The sequence below is a fragment of the Aquarana catesbeiana genome, linkage group LG11 (genome assembly GCF_042186555.1).
Source record: "Aquarana catesbeiana isolate 2022-GZ linkage group LG11, ASM4218655v1, whole genome shotgun sequence".
Classification (NCBI taxonomy): domain Eukaryota; kingdom Metazoa; phylum Chordata; class Amphibia; order Anura; family Ranidae; genus Aquarana; species Aquarana catesbeiana.
In genome coordinates, this window is record NC_133334.1 from 265,092,738 (window position 1) to 265,109,027 (window position 16,290).

Sequence of the window (16,290 nt, forward strand, 5' to 3'; positions counted from 1 at the left end):
TCAGCAAAGGAGAAGTAGAGAAAGGAGAAGAGTCCTTCAGCAGTACAGACTTTTTCAGGTGAGCTGGCCATACACTGAAGGAATTCCATCTAGTTCTAAAGAACCGGTGGAAATTTGATCAGTGAGGGACACTATCGGCACCCTCCCACTTGACATCCTTCAGCTGAAAAGGAGTGTTAGATGGAGGAAGGAGCGGAGGAGAGGTAGATATTTAAAAGAGCAGAGTCCTCCAGCAGAGCAGATATTTCAGGAGAGGTGGGTTATATGAAGTAAGGAACAGAGACCTTCAGCAGTGGAGAATAAATCAGGAGAGGAGAGTTAGAGGAAGGAGTATTGAAAAATCCAAGGAGCCGGGTAAAAAGGATCGGTCAAATGGTACCCGAATCCGGTTAGATGCGGGTACTGTTCTGCTATTCTGACAGCCAGCATTGCCAATCAGAAATGGTCCCAGTGGGAACTTTGTCTATCCACGCTATTTAGCAAGGATGGGGGAGTCTTAGATTTTTTTTTTTGTTCAGCCCGCAGGTGTATGGCCAGCTTAAGATATAGGAAGAAGCAGAGTTCTCCAGCAGTGCAGAATATTTCAGGAGAGGAGAGTTAGAGGAATGGGAAGAGGCTTTCAGCAATGCAGAGTGTTTTCAGAGGTGGACATTTAGAGGAAGAAGTGGAGTCATTTAACGCAGAGTATTTCAGGAGAGAAGAGTAGGATAGAGGAAGGAGTGGTGTCCCCCAGTAAAGCGAGGTATTTCAGTAGCGTTGGGTTAGGTAGAGAATGGAGTAGAGTGCTCCAGCAGTGCTGAGTATTTTAGGAGAGGTGTGTTGGAGGAAGGAGCAGAGTCGCTCAGCAGCGCAGAGTATTTTGGGAAGGGGGTAACAGAGTTGGAGGAAGGAGAGTCATCCAGCAGTGCAATTTCTTTCAGGAGATGAGAGAGATAAAGAAGCTGAGTCCTCTTAGCCGTGCAAAGTATTTCAGAAGAGGATAGTAGGAAATGGGAAGGAGAAAAATCATCCAGCAGTGCAGAGTATTTCAGGAGAGGAGAGTTAGAGAGGGGAAAGAGCAGAGTCTTCAGGAGCACAGAGCAGAGATGGTGAGGTGTTTTGTAAATATATACAATTACTGTCATCTGAAATTAATCTTCTCTTTTCAAGCCACAAATTCCAACCTGAGTTGTTCAGGATCTCCTCCTTCACCCGGACAAAGTAATGTTGCGCAGCCCAAGTAAGTTCTACCAACCCACATTCTGCCTTCACAGAATTTTGTTTATTTCAGTACAGCTGCTCTTAGAAATGACGTAACATGCTTTTATAATGTTACTTTTATAATCTTGTTTTATGAAATTGAGGTTAAAGGGCTATTTGCCCTTGCCTTGTAATCCATTGCCTTCCATTACACGTGCTTTACAGAGAAGATTTGGGGATTGCCTTTGTGGAGGATTTGTCCATTAAGTATAATGGGAAATGATAAAAGTGGCTTATTTTTCATGCAGACAGATGGTCTTCTCACATTTATGAGCAGCACAAGGCAGGTTTAGAGTGAGAGGTGAAAGGATCTGCCGGTCATGTAGGAGGAATGGTACAGCTATATACTGCAGTGTATCCAGCGTGCTCATTCCAGTGCAGTCAATGATATTCTCCTAATGTCAAGCAAATCTGTTCTGTACACTTAAAGTATTACTAAACCCAGGACCCTGCATTCACTATATCTGGTCTCCCACAGTACACAGAACATGGAAATTCAATTATTTTAGTAACTAATAAACTAACTGCTAAATACCTTTTCTCATCAGCAGTATATAGCAGTCTTATGACTTCTATCAGTGTCTGGTTAAGGCTTGCAGGAGGAGTTTTCATTCTCCCATGATTGTCCTATGAGGATGCAGGACCCCTGACCCTCTGTCTGGACAGTGCTGATTAGCCGTGTGCTTATCACATGCACTCTCTCAAGAGAAAAAAAAAACTCTATACCAATACACACCAAACTGAGCATGTGCAGCTTGTCCCCTAGCCTTTGTACTATCCAGAGATTGTTTTGGGGACTCTGTAAAAAGGGGAGGATTAGAGAAGACGGGTCAAACAGTCTTTTTACACAATGCTGAGGATTAAGCCCTCAGGTTCCACAGTGAGCATAACAAGCATGCTATTCTGCATATACAGACTGATTTTTACTGCTGTGGGTTTAGTAACACATTAAAGTGGCCATACACAAATCAAAATTCGCCTTTGTTCAGCGGGGACCAGCCGAATTTAGATTAGAGTGTGGTCGTCCCTGTCGCTGGAACATTGTATTGTGACAGCGGGGTCTGCTTGTTAGAACCTCTGTCAGATTTTATTGTTGTCTGTGTGCCCCTTGGGGCGATATTACCCCCTCTGTTTGTCTTGCTGACCACTGTCACCAGGACTGAAAGGGAGGGAAAATCCTAAAAGTCTGAGTTGTCACCAGTGCAGGAATAGAGGGGAAATCATCCAGTGGGAATGCTTCTTGCTTTGACAAATGTCTTGGGCTCGTTACGCTATAGTACGCCCGTGTGAGGGCGGGGTTTGCACACAGATGCACAGGTCTAACGTGCATCCCCCTGCAGACATCCCTAATCATTTCAATTGGGGTGCAGTGGCTGCACAGACGCAGCCGCTGCACTCAATTCGACAGCAATGTGGGTGCGGGTGCGTGTCCCGAACGCACACTGTCTGCATTCAGGGCAGCCCACTCACATACTTCTCAAACTGGGAGCAGCTACTTTGTCCATACAGCCACTTCTCCCCAATTGAAATGAATGGGACTGCCTGTATGGGGATGCACAGGGCACCTCTGCATCATGTGCGGGCAAACGCAGTCCTAACACAAGGCGTATGCTATAGTATACCTGTGTGAATGAGGCCTAAAGGGGGATTTCCCTATATTAGGAGAGTTTTTCTCTTACTGCCTGTTTGATCTCCAGCACAGGAAATGAAGGTAACTTTCCCCCAATGAAAACACAGACAGCAAAGAAAAAAAACTGACTTGAGTTTTAACTTTTCCCTATTCTATCCAAAATGAAGAGGAAAAGTTTTAACTATACATACACTTTAGAATAAAAATAGTTATAGGGAATACTGATCTTTGCCTAAATCAGGGGTCTCCAAACTTTCTAAACAAAGGGCCAGTCTATTGTCCTTCAGACTTTAGGGGGGGGGCTGGACTGTGGCCAGTGGGAGTATAAATTGTCCTGGGGTCAGTGGGGGTAAGCAATGCATTACTAGTAATTGGTGGGAGGAGCAGTGCCCCTTGGATGCCAGTGGGAGGAAGAGTGCCCCTTCCTTGGATGCCAGTGGGAGGAAGAGTGCCCCTTCCTTGGATGCCAGTGGGGGGAAGAGTGCCCCTTCCTTGGATGCCAGTGGGGGGAAGAGTGCCCCTTCCTTGGATGCCAGTGGGGGGAAGAGTGCCCCTTCCTTGGATGCCAGTGGGGGGAAGGGTGCCCCTTCCTTGGATGCCAGTGGGGGGAAGGGTGCCCCTTCCTTGGATGCCAGTGGGGGGAAGGGTGCCCCTTCCTTGGATGCCAGTGGGGGGAAGGGTGCCACTTCCTTGGATGCCAGTGGGGGGAAGGGTGCCCCTTCCTTGGATGCCAGTGGGGGGAAGGGTGCCCCTTCCTTGGATGCCAGTGGGGGGAAGGGTGCCCCTTCCTTGGATGCCAGTGGGGGGAAGGGTGCCCCTTCCTTGGATGCCAGTGGGGGGGAAGGGTGCCCCTTCCTTGGATGCCAGTGGGGGGAAGGGTGCCCCTTCCTTGGATGGCAGTGGGGGGAAGGGTGCCCCTTCCTTGGATGGCAGTGGGAGGAAGGGTGCCCCTTCCTTGGATGGCAGTGGGAGGAAGGGTGCCCCTTCCTTGGATGGCAGTGGGAGGAAGGGTGCCCCTTCCTTGGATGGCAGTGGGAGGAAGGGTGCCCCTCCCTTGGATGCCAGTGGGAGGAAGGGTGCCCCTCCCTTGGATGCCAGTGGGAGGAAGGGTGCCCCTCCCTTGGATGCCAGTGGGAGGAAGGGTGCCCCTCCCTTGGATGCCAGTGGGAGGAAGGGTGCCCCTCCCTTGGATGCCAGTGGGAGGAAGGGTGCCCCTCCCTTGGATGCCAGTGGGAGGAAGGGTGCCCCTCCCTTGTATGCCAGTGGGAGGAAAGGTGCCCCAAGGGCCAGATAAAGGCAGGTTAAGGGCCGCAGTATGGAGACAACTGGGCTAAAGCAATGTTAAATATGTTTGTTTCTGCTGTCCCAAACTACATGGGGGTTTTGAATGAATATTTTTGCTATTAAGGTCACCTGGAAGAGTCAGTCACAGGATGACTATCTCCCTTATGGGTCACCACTTTATACATAGGGCTGCACAAACTTCCATTTCTCTGTTCTTGAATTGCAGATGTTCAACCACAAAAAAGCCAATCCGCAGGGATAAAAGTATGCCAAACTTTGATGAGGATTTAATAAATCAGGTATGTGGAGTTATTAATATGTACTGTAAATCTTACAACTAAACCCTGGCCACAAAAGAAATAATTTAAATCTATTACTCAATAGCCACAAAGGATATAAATCTATGATGTGTGCACCAAATACCTTTTACAATCTCAAATATTCGCTTGTAAAAGTGGCAGCGATGTCAGCACTGTGATGCACAAGCCAGAGAGTGGAGTGGTGGGAGGGGCCCAGCAGGCTCCACCCACTACAGGCTGCCTGCAAAAAACTACAGGAGGGGGCGGAGACGAGACCAGTCACCCTGCACAAGGAGAGAAAACTGCAGTGAGCGGTCTTTATTACAGGAAGTCTCACCCTGGATTACTGGACAGATCTGGAAGAAATACACAAAGCACACAGAGATTCAAGGAAGAATGCACATGATGAATGGATTTAGACAGTATTTACTTATCCCAGAGTTCAGCTTTAATCTTTGTTGTCCTGTGCTGAATTTACTAAGTTATATAGGAATATATAGACTTTAAAGAGGTGTTCCATCTTGAGGAAAAAACATGTAAAGTCGGCATCTACAAACATTGTAGCTGCTGACTTTTTTAAATACATGGACACTTACCTGTCCAGGGGGCCCGTGATGTCAGCACCCCAGCCGATCTTCGGATCGGCTGTCGGGTGCTACCGCCGCTATCTCCACTAAGGAAAACCGTCAGTGAAGCCTTTTGGCTTCACAGATGGTTCCCTACTGCGCATGCGTTAAGCGCGCTGCACTTTCTAATTGGCCCGAGATCTGGTGTTTGAAACTGCATTAACTTAAACTGCACTTCAGACAAAACATTTTTAAACCTCTGAAGAGAGTGTGAAAGGGGTTTGATCCTGTGTCATCTTTTTTTTGCTGTCTGTGTTTCTATTGGCTATATTTCCACTCAATTCCTGTCCTGGCACCATCCTGTTACATGGAAATCTTTAGGCTGTCATCTGGACAGGATATAATCAACCTGCTGTGGACAGAGACCGCAGTAAACTGACATGGGTTTGTAAACTTTCACTACTCCATCCAAAATAATAAAAAATGACTGGAAATCCACATCAAAAATATATTCTGCTATTTTGTATTTTTAGCAAGTCATCAACCAGTATTTTTAAAGTGGAACTCTATAACTGAAAGACGGCTACAGCGCAGGCTTAAAACTCCATGTGGGCGTACATAGATGTCATTGGGACTGGGCTGATCACAGATCGGGTAAAGGACCAATCGCAGTAGGCCCTTTACCACATGATCAGCTGTCAGCCAATGACACCTGATCATTGAAGTAAACAGAAGCCGGTTATCGCCTTTTTTTTTCCCTCGCGCTGTCAGCATGAAGAAAAGAAGAAAGTCGTTAACCGGCTTCTGTACATCAGTCCCACAAAGTGCACATCGGTGCCCTCCAATGCCCCGAATCCATGCCCAGCAGTGCTGCTAATCTGTGCCTACCAGTGCCTGGTCATCAGTGCCACCCTTCAGTGCAGCCTCATCAGCACACATCAGTGAAACTGAAAATTTACTTATCTGCAAAATGTTATAACAAAATCTGAAAAAAAAAAAAATTTTCCCCAAATTTTCGGTATTTTTTTTTTTGTTTGTCTGTTTAGCAAAAAATAAAAAACCCAGCGGCGATTTAAATAACACCAAAAGAAAAAGCTCTATTTGTGTGAACAAAATGATAAAAATGTTGTTTGGGTACAGCATTGCATGACAGCACAAAGTGCGACTGCGCTGGAAGCTGAAAATTGGCCTGGGCAGGAAAGGGGTGAAAGTGCCCAGTAGGCAAGTGGTTAAAAAACAGTAGCGACTGGGTATCTGGTAATTTTTGGAGGAAGGTCGGTGGTGGCCACTCCCGTGATTCTGTCCACACAGGTTCAGTTTAATCACTTGAGGTTTCCCTTTTCTTTTTGCAGCTCTCCATCAGCAGACTGGAAGACAGTCAGGGCACATCGGACGCCAGAAGCTGCATCGAATTCATAGAAGGCTGTAAAGCAGACAAGCCGGACTCTGCGTTAAAGACTAACAAGTTCATGGCTAGAAGGCACAGCCTAAACATCGCTTGCACAATCGACAACGAGGAGACCACCAGCGACATCAGCGACACAGTGACCGATATCAGCTCTCCTCTGTCCGACACGTGCAAGCTGGACTCGGACGATGAGGTGCGCAACCAAGAACTGTCTAACATGAACTCGCTCACGGGCCCGGAAGCTGCAAATGATCCCCCAAAAATCGACGACCTCGAGTGCTCTGGGGGGCCTGAATGCTGCTGCGTAGCTTGTGTCTTGGCTCTGCAATCCTCCTGGTCTGTGGTGGATTCTGGTAGCTCATACACCTGCGATGGTCCCAACCAAGAAGACTGCAGTGGGCTCAATACCTAGCACTGTGTCAGTATGGCGCCTAAATGCCAAGTGTATTAATGGACAACTTGTGCACCTCCCAGCGTCTGAGGTTTGGCTAGCTAAAGTTTTATCAGGCCATGCTGGGGCTTGTAGTTACTCAACAGCTGAAGGACTAAGCTGTAGGGCTCACTTAACTGCTGCTGATGTTCACCCAGGGGATGATGATGTGGTTTTTGCAAGATTGGGATTTTACAGATGTGAACCAAGTATTCTGTAGATGATTGTGGAAAGATTATTAAAATCGGAGAAAGGGGTTAACTGCAAATGTTTGTATAGATTCTTAGGAGCCTTTCACAGAACAGAATGAACACGCACTATTATACATTAACAGTTCTTGCTGCAGCAAGGGGAGACGGCTCTACATACTCCAAGAATGAGAAAAAGAGGATCCCCGCCCGGTCCCAACATGCACAATGATAGTCCAAAGCAATTGGTTCAGATCATTCTCTTCTCAGCCATGAGTTTCATGTGTAAATAGTATGCACAGGTGAACAGACCTCAACAGAAGAGGAACTATGACATGTTATGTACCAGGGGTGTCAAACTCAATTTCATCATGGGCTGCATCTGGATTATGGTTGTTCTCAAAGGGCTGGTTGTATCTGTAAGATTAGATGTCCAGACTCTCTCCCCCCCCCCCCTTACCTAAGTCAAGACCCTCCCTTACGTTACAGTACACACCCCCCCCCCCTTACCTGAAGAAGCTGGGAGTGAAGCTGGGAAGCAGGAAGCGCAGGGTCTGGAGAAGGACCAGAGGAGGTCTGGAGTCAGCTGCCAGAGTCTGCTGAGACCAGGGGAGGCAGAGATGAGGGGGTGCTGCGGCTGCACAGAGCGGTTCTGGATCTGTAAGAGGAGTTCTGTCCTCCACTCTGCTGCTGGCTGCTGAGACGAGGTGGGGGGCGCAGATGAGGGGGGGTGCTGCAGCTGCATCAGAGGTGCAAAGGCCACATGAAATGGCCTGTCGGGTTTGATTCGGCCCGCAGGCCTTGTGTTTAACACATATGTTATGCACAAAGTGTTTAAAGTGGTAGTAAACTACTGCACAAAAAACACATTTTTTTTCCGCTGTAAGACAAATGCATAATGTGCTAGTATGCATTGCATACTAGCACATTATGCGAGACTTGCCTTAAAACGAAGCCCTCCAGCGCCATGCTGTCACCGCTGACAGGGCTTTCATCTTCCCCTGGTCTTCCTTCTGGGTTCGCGGCCTCTGGCTATATGAGGAGCCCTTGGCTACGGCACGAGCCCTGAAGGTCTGTCGGTATGTCACCGGCTGCATTCAGTGTGAATATCTCCTGAACTGTGTTGGTTTAGGAGATATTCACTGTACCCACAGGTAAGCCTTATAAGCCAGGGGCGTGGCTTACCAATTCTGTGTGTGCCTATGGATGCACACAGCCTGGCTTGCCTGACCACGCCTGCTTGGGTGCCTCCTTTCAGAGGAGTGGGCAGAGGACTGCCAGAAGAGGAGGTAAGGGACCTTGTACAAAGCAGGTAATTTGTAAAAAAACAAAAAGGCTTTAGTATCACTTTAATCGTAAGGACGACAAATAAGTACCTTGTGTGAAAACGCATCGAGGTTCCCCTTCTATTGGTGCTTCAAAAGATGGATTAGAAGTTCTGGAACTCCTGAAGTTTGGCTGAATGATGTAATCCAATGGTATGATATAGAGAATGTGAAAATATCAGGCTTGTAGCTTCTGCACACCAGAGGATTTCCACAATTGATTGAGAGGGGTAAATCAAGAACTGGAGGGCCACACCATAATGCTGGAGTCCAAAGGATAGGTCTATTCCAAACATAATTTCTATGTTAGAGCCAGGGCCCTACCTAATTGGGGCTGAAACACCCCATAAAAAGTAAAATTAGTATTTTTTTTAATTTTTTTTTTTAACCCTGATGAAGGGGTGGAGCACAGCCCCTAAAACGCATTGGCAACAGGTTCTTCTTGGGATACACCTATCTTTTGGACTTGTTTGGCGCTTCAGTTCTAAATTCACGCATATTTTTTGTTGACATCTGTTCTTCTGTGCATACCCCTCCCACAAAGCTACAGTTGAGCAGAGAACTATACAATCTTAAAATTTTGCACACTATTATAATGATAGTGCAGTCCCCACTATCAGCTGCTGACCTGCAGCAGTCAGAGGTTGCTGGGAGTAGAACAGGTATATTGAGGTACTATTGGTTGGAGCCGAGCCCTGATTGGCCTCCTCCTTCCAGCCATTGGCCTCCAGAGCTTTGCTTGTCCCAAATTTGTACCACATGCTTCCACAATGCCTAAAGGAGGGCCCCGAGCTAAATGGGTCACCACATAAGATTGCTTAGGAAAGCTTTTCTTTGCAACACAATGAGCCATGGTAAAGGTTGAGGTCACTCTTCAGGACTGTAGAGCCTAATGTGTAACTATACCCAAGACACTTTTTGGGTTTTGGTTAGAATGGGGAAAGGATTAGAGCCCCTGTCAGGATTTACTGCAATCCAGGAACTTGTTGGAGATATCTCTTCTCCCTTTTTGTTCTGGAGACAGACTTACCCGACAAAGCGAGAGAAAAATCTGCACCAGGGAGACAGATAACGATAAAAAGCTGAGAGAGGTTCTAGGCTTTCCCCTACTTAAGGAGGACCTTCCACCTCCTAATCAAAAGAGGTATGTTACCTATGCTGGTTTTTTTTTTTGTTTTTTTTTAACAAATGCAATCATCAGTCCAGCGACTCCAGCGTTCTCCTCTTCTCACCTGCTGCTCTCCAAGTGCAGAGACCTAGAGCCGAGACCAGAAGGCTGCATAAGACAGAATAACTGGCAAAAGAGGGCAGCCCAACCCTCGGGTCATCTATAAGCCCCGGGTAGTCTGGAAATAGGAAATTAATATTAATCTCCAGGTAAAGTCAGTTGTGTCTCTAACCACAGCCAGAGTGTGCAATATTTGCTAGTAAGCATGAAACATTTACTGGTCAGTAGGACTGGAACTGACCTGTAATTCTGTCTGCATTGCTTTGGTAAGCTTGAAATGAGATCGTTCTATGACCTGGGACCCCAGAAGAGCACAGCGGAGATCGGGACAGTGATTGGTGCATACAGGAGCTGTTATGGCTTTTTCTGGGTACATGGTTGCAGCTGATCTTCGGGGGAAAAAAAAAATGAAAGAGAAGGGAGGGAATAACCCCCTATCTACAATGGGGAAAAAAGTAAAGATTGAGCTTGAGGCCCCTTTCACACTTGTGCGACTTCAAAGTCGCGCGATTTTACTGCAATTTGGGAGCAGTACGACTTTGCCATTAACCATTCTCAGCTTGTGCTTACAAAATCGTACTGAAATCGTGTCTATATTATTCAGATACGATTTGCATGCTACTTGAGGGTTTAACATTGAGGTCTATGGACATCAACTCGCATGGAAATTGGACCAAAGTAGTGCATTGACTACTTTGAAGTCGGCACAACTTAAAGTGGAAGTAAACCCTCCTATCGTTTTCAGCCAAGGAAGCGGCCATCTTGGCCTCTGTTTAATCTACAACTGCCATGATGCTGCACATGTGATCAGTCATGACACCCGCCATTGGATGGTTTGACAGTTTGGTTGAGAGCATAACCAATGGGAGTGTTACATTTCCGGCACGTACCGGAAAGGTAACTGTTTTATGGATGGGTTTACTTCCGCTTTAAAGTCGTGCCAATATAAATGGTAGTCATTGAAAATCATGGAGAATGACTTGTCATACGATTTTGCAGTACAAAATCGTGGGACGAGTCGTGTCAGTGTGAAAGGGGCCTTAGATGCTCCATTAACAAATTGGCAAAGAGAAACACCCAGTACTTCCTGGTATAGAGGAGCATGTGACTTTCTCCTCTTCTTCCTTCCTGATGCTTGACGATCAGACACCCAGGGATGTCGCACTGGGGCAGGAAGAGAGTCCTCGGCCCTGTTGTGGGTTCCAAGTCCCAACTAGGAGTTCTGTCTATTGCGATTAGGCAACACAGCTTAGTCAGCAGACTGCCTCAGGCTTTCCATATGAGCAGCACACTATGATGTCATCCCTTCCCTCTGCTCTCCATTCCTGTGAGCATGTTCAGGAAGATGAACTACCAGTACCTTGCGAAAACAAAAAAAGCCCCAATTGGCTGAAACTGCTGCCCCTCCCCTTTTCCCTCTGTCATAACTGAGTACCCCTCAGCAGGGATATGCAGGAGGCTGATACCACGACAATATGAAGTATTCACACTAGCTGTACTGTTGGCAAAAATGTGTCTCTTTTTTTTTTTTTTTTTCTTCTTTTTTTGTCCACTGGAGGTCACAGGGAGTCATATAATGTTGGGTTATACTGATGCCCACCAGAGGATTGGATACTGGCAAACACAAAAAAATCTATAGGCCATCCCAGGATTACCGCTCTCCTTCTCAGCATGTCTGTTTTTTATTTATTTTTTTGCTAGTGTCTTAGGAGGATGGACATCTTTTTCCTCCAGTTCTGCTGGGACATCTATCTTTTTTTTTTTTTTTTTTTTTTTTTTCTTCTTCAAAACCTCATCAGCAAACAGCTACCTCGGATTGAGAAAACATGCAGCCTTGCCTTGTACCTTGGGCTAATGCCACCACTCCTACACAGTTGCAATATGTCTGTACCTAGATACAGAGGATGCTGCAACAGATTAACCCAGCTCATGCTTTCATATAGGTTTCAGGGATGCTTACTCTGCACTTTGTAGGTGCTGACTTTAGGAATCCTGCTACCCTATGTTTGGAGGGTCTACCTTAATGCTGTCCAGTGAGGCTAAATCGCCGCCTTGTCTTCAGAGGCTTTTGGTGCAGTCTCACAAGACTTTCTGGTCAAATTTACACAATTCCTCATTGGTGTCTGGATAAGGCAGAATTTGGTTTCAGAAGAATCCTTCTTAGGGCTTGTCACAGATTTGCCTCTGTGCATACTAGTGAGTGTGTGTCCAGCACAAACCTCAGTTTCTATTGGAGTGGTTTCCAACTCGCTAATCTATAGTTAGGTTACCTTCCATCTCCTGCCTTCCTATGTTGGGGTGCTCTAATACATCTTACTCTTTTTTAGTCATGCTGACTTCATGGGCTTGAACTATGGGTTCTCTAGGTGGACTCAAATCACCTCTTACGCTTCGTAGGTTCTTTCTAATCCATCCCAAAATTATTCCTTGGTAAATCCCACCATGGTAGGTTGACTGTCTCTCTAGGCTTGGAATCACAGTTTTTGACCTTCTAGACTAGAGTTAGGCCTGTAGAACTTTAGGGCCTTTCCATTTAGACTGGTTGGTCTTCTTTGTTCAAGGCCCTTCTTCCCTTGGTTAGTTGCTAGGTACATGTTCCTAAGGCTTGATCCCTAACCTTGTTGGGCTTGTTAGTTTGTGGGTTTTTTCTTCCTCCCTGCTTTGGGTGGTTCAGGGTGACCAGCTCCTCCATAGTTTCCTGCTTCCTTCCACATTGAATGGTTCCTCCCTGGTAAATTTTATATATATATATATATATATATATATATATATATATATATATATATATATATATATATATATAATTTTTTTTTAAATTTTTTTTCTTGGTCATTAGGTTGATCTGTGTTCTGCCTTTGCTCCTGTCACCAGGCCCTCATATCAGGCAGGGGGCTCATCCTCATCTGGTGTACGATTTGGGCTTTGGTACTTTTGGAGGCTCTTGTATTGTAGTGCCTTGTCCTGTTCTCTTTTGTTGAACCTGTTATTGGTTGTTGCCCACTCCACTCCCCAATTGGACCATATATGATGTCCTGTGTCACTCAACGGACAAGAAATGAAAATAGGAAGTTTATGATGAGCATAAAGATCCTATCTTGAAGTTTGTTGGGACGCAGGTCCCATCCTGCTGTGTCCACGATCAATCTCTTGCAACAAGCTGAGGCATGCTGAGAAGAAAAGGTGGTACCTTTGGGTTAGGGTACAAGTTTTTTTTTGTTTTCCAGTGTCCAATACCTCCTATAAGTAACCGTATGAGATTTCCTGTGCAATAGCAATCTTTAGTACAAAGATGTCCCCCCCCCCCCCACAGTACCAGATCACTAGATGTCTTCTGTCTGACATCTAGCATCATTCAAACCACTTCCTCTCACATGGGTGGTCATGAACTCACCACGCCTGTGACTGGATAGCAAAAGGAGAATCAGTAGAGTGCTAAGCTCACCTCTGTCACTCTGCTCTCTCCTCTTATGCACATGCACCCATAGGCTTTGTACCTCTCCCAGTCGAAGCCAGGCAAGAGGCTCATACCAGGTATTTACACAGCTTACAATTAAAAGACATTTTAGACCCTTGATTAGAGCACATGAAAACGATAAGGCTGGTCAGTTCTGTGCTAAGGACCCAGAACTTTTAAAGCACGTTTTTATTTCTCCTAATATTGCACCCAAACACAGGCAAATGCCGTTTTCACACAATATCTCCATTACTAAATGTATAATTCCCTTGCATTCTCTGTGAACTGTATTTGTAATTAATGTAGTCCAGGTTCAGTTTGTACCAAATAAAGTCTTCTTCACATAGCATGAGCAAGTAAGAAAGGAGTGTATATTTTTCTAATTTTTTTTTTTTCTAATGTGCCTTCACCTGTGCCAAGTTCTAAAGGGTTCAACATAATAAATGATTCTGTAACACATTCCTGGCTCTGTGTCAGTTTGTTGTCACAGGAACGCATGTAACTGACAGAAGCTGGAGGTTAAAGTGTACCTTCCATTTTGATTGTTAAAATACATATAAGGTTTTATTTTTGTCTGTCTTAATATCTAGATTTGCTTCGCTAGCGGTATATACTATATGCCCAAAAGTTGTCGGACAGCTGGCCACCACAATATTGTTTGAAGTTTCAATTCCAAAACCATAGCCATTAATATGGAGTTGCACCCCTTTCTGGAGATAAGAGCCTCCACTTGACTGGGAAGGTTTTCAACAAGATTCGGTAGTGTGTGATAATGTGGGCTCCTTTCCCAAAATGTGAGGTTAGGTGTTTGATGCTGGAGGAGAAAACCTGACTCGCAATGTATCCCAAAAGGTAGTTTTCAGGTAAGGACTCTCGAGTTCCTTTATACAAAACCATGGCTGTATGGAGCTGGCTTTGTACACAGTCATGGTAGAACAGAAAAGGGTCTTCACCAAACTGTTACCACAATGTTGGAAGAACACAATGGTCTACAATATCTATGTGCTGTAGTATTAACAGTACCCCCCCACTGGAAACACCTGGAGTTATTTTCTACATTTTGGACAAACTCCATGCACCGCTCTTGTTGGACAGGTCACATATTGCTGAAATCATGACCAATCACGACTCACACAGAGCCAAAGACTTCCAGAGATGATCACTATGTCTGGTGCATTACTGCATGATGGCATAATACGCTCCATCTCAGAAGAAGCACCGGGAGGAGTCTGGCAATGACAACCATCAGCACTACATAGGAGCCTTGGCTTTGATGCATAAAAGTCTGTAGGACAGGTTTCCTTTTAAGCAGAACTTGTATCTGAGCACCACAAACTAAAATGTAATTCATGTAGTTCAAAACTAGCAGAGGAAAAACATACTGTCCCCTACTTTACTGCGGGCCTCCCACTGCTCTGGCTCCATCATGGCCGCTTCCACAGCCCCATGCCGCACTCTGCTTGCTGTGCCTAAATACTTTCAGGGAGTATTGGGAGCCCCGCCCACTCCTCTGTGGCCCCCATGAAGCACTCCGATTCCTCCTGTATTGCCTTCATGGTGTAAAGAGCTGCACTAATGGTTGGCGCTATATAAATCCTGTAGACTAATAATAATGAAGCTGCATGTATCTGCACAGCTCCCTAAGGGGGAGAGAACCTCCATTCCTCTGTAGCCAGCTAGTGCCCAAAAGTAAGATGGCCACCACTGACTTGCAGTTCCTACTGGAAGTGACTATTAGCCATGCACCAACGTTATTCTGCCACCCCATGGATGCTGGAGACATTGTTACCAGCATTCTCCCATGGCTGCTGACTTGCAGGAGAAACACAGCGCAACCTCCCTAAGCGGGTTAAAAAAAAAAAAAAAAAAAAAAACACACACACACACACACACACGGTTCTGCTCCCTTGGGAAATAGACTCCTTGGTCCTTAAAGTGGAACTTCATTCTCTCAATCAATATTAATTATTTTTAATCCTCATACTGCTAGCATTAGTGAATAGATAGGAAAGTTTTATTTTATATTTCTTCAGTTACTTCCTGGTTTCTTACCTAGGCAAATTATGCCATACATCCAAGGAGTCTTCAAGAGAAGAGGAGGGGGTTTTCTAACCTAAGCACACACTCCTGCATGCCTAAGGTAAAGGCAAATGGATTCCAGGAAAAAAAAAAATGCTACATTAATCATTTGGCCTTAATCAAGTTGGCCACGGCCAGAAAATGCTGGGGAGCGTTTTTCAAAGCAATTTCTCAGCAAAATAAAAGCCCTGGATTTAGGGTGAAACATGGTCCAGTAGCTGCAGCCTTTCCACAGTGACAGCGAGCGGGGAACTTTTCCCAGAACCATGATTTAAAAAAAAAAATAGCAAGGCTGGGTGGGGCTCTGCCGCATCATTCATTCAGTGTTTCCAGAGAATGACATGAACTACAAGTACTGTCAGCCTTTGCGGCTGAGGGCTTGTAGTTCCGAATGAACTGCAAGGTCGCTGATGAGTGGCCTTGTAGTTCATTGACCAGCCCTGCAGCTTGTAAACAGCCAGTCCCATATACAGGTAATAGCTGAACACTGCAGGGCTTGTTTGAAAGGGTCTGGCATTGCATCCCTCCTCCCCATCCACTGATCACAGGTGCAATGCATTCCAGGCTCCTTAGGGAAATAAAATGCACCCTTTTTTCCCCCCTGCAAAAATATGTGCATTAATTATTTTTTTCCCAAAAAAGTGAACTTATCCTTTAACACCTTCATGACTAAGGCCCCTTTCACACATATGGAAAGGTAGTCCCGTTTTACACCCATCCGTTGACGGATGAAAAATAGACATCAATGCATCTATGGAAAAACTGATGTAAATGGATGATCATTATTTCCATATGTTTTTTTGAAACTGATCAGAGCTCTATTTTTCTTCCACAAAAAAAAAAAAACACACACACACACACACGATGAAAAACCTGATGTAAACTGACAAAATGGTCAGTTTTTCATCCGCTTTTGCATTGGAAGTAAAAAAAAAAAAAAAAAAACCTTGGATGAATACTTCTTCCATTTTGATGTGACCAAACTGATGAAATGAATGGTCCACATGTGTGAAAAGGGGCTTAAAAGCGGAGTTCCAGGCTTTTTTTTTGTTTATTAAAAGTCAGCAGCTACAAAAAGTTTAGCTGCCGACTTTTAATAAACAGACACTCACCTGTCCCACGGTCAAGCAATGCGGCCGCATGGAGCCTCGCTCCTCTCC

General features: G+C 45.4%; 1 protein-coding gene across 1 annotated transcript in view; it reads left to right on the plus strand.

The window, feature by feature from the left end:
- Positions 1 to 11,387, plus strand: part of ANKRD27 (ankyrin repeat domain 27) — a 105,989-nt gene extending 94,602 nt beyond the window's left edge. Inside the window, 3 exon segments of the mRNA XM_073605799.1 lie at positions 1,150 to 1,219; positions 4,380 to 4,452; positions 6,371 to 11,387. Coding sequence (XP_073461900.1) covers positions 1,150 to 1,219; positions 4,380 to 4,452; positions 6,371 to 6,838 — 611 coding nt within the window. The 3' untranslated portion in view covers positions 6,839 to 11,387.
- The last annotated feature ends 4,903 nt before the right edge of the window (positions 11,388 to 16,290 follow it).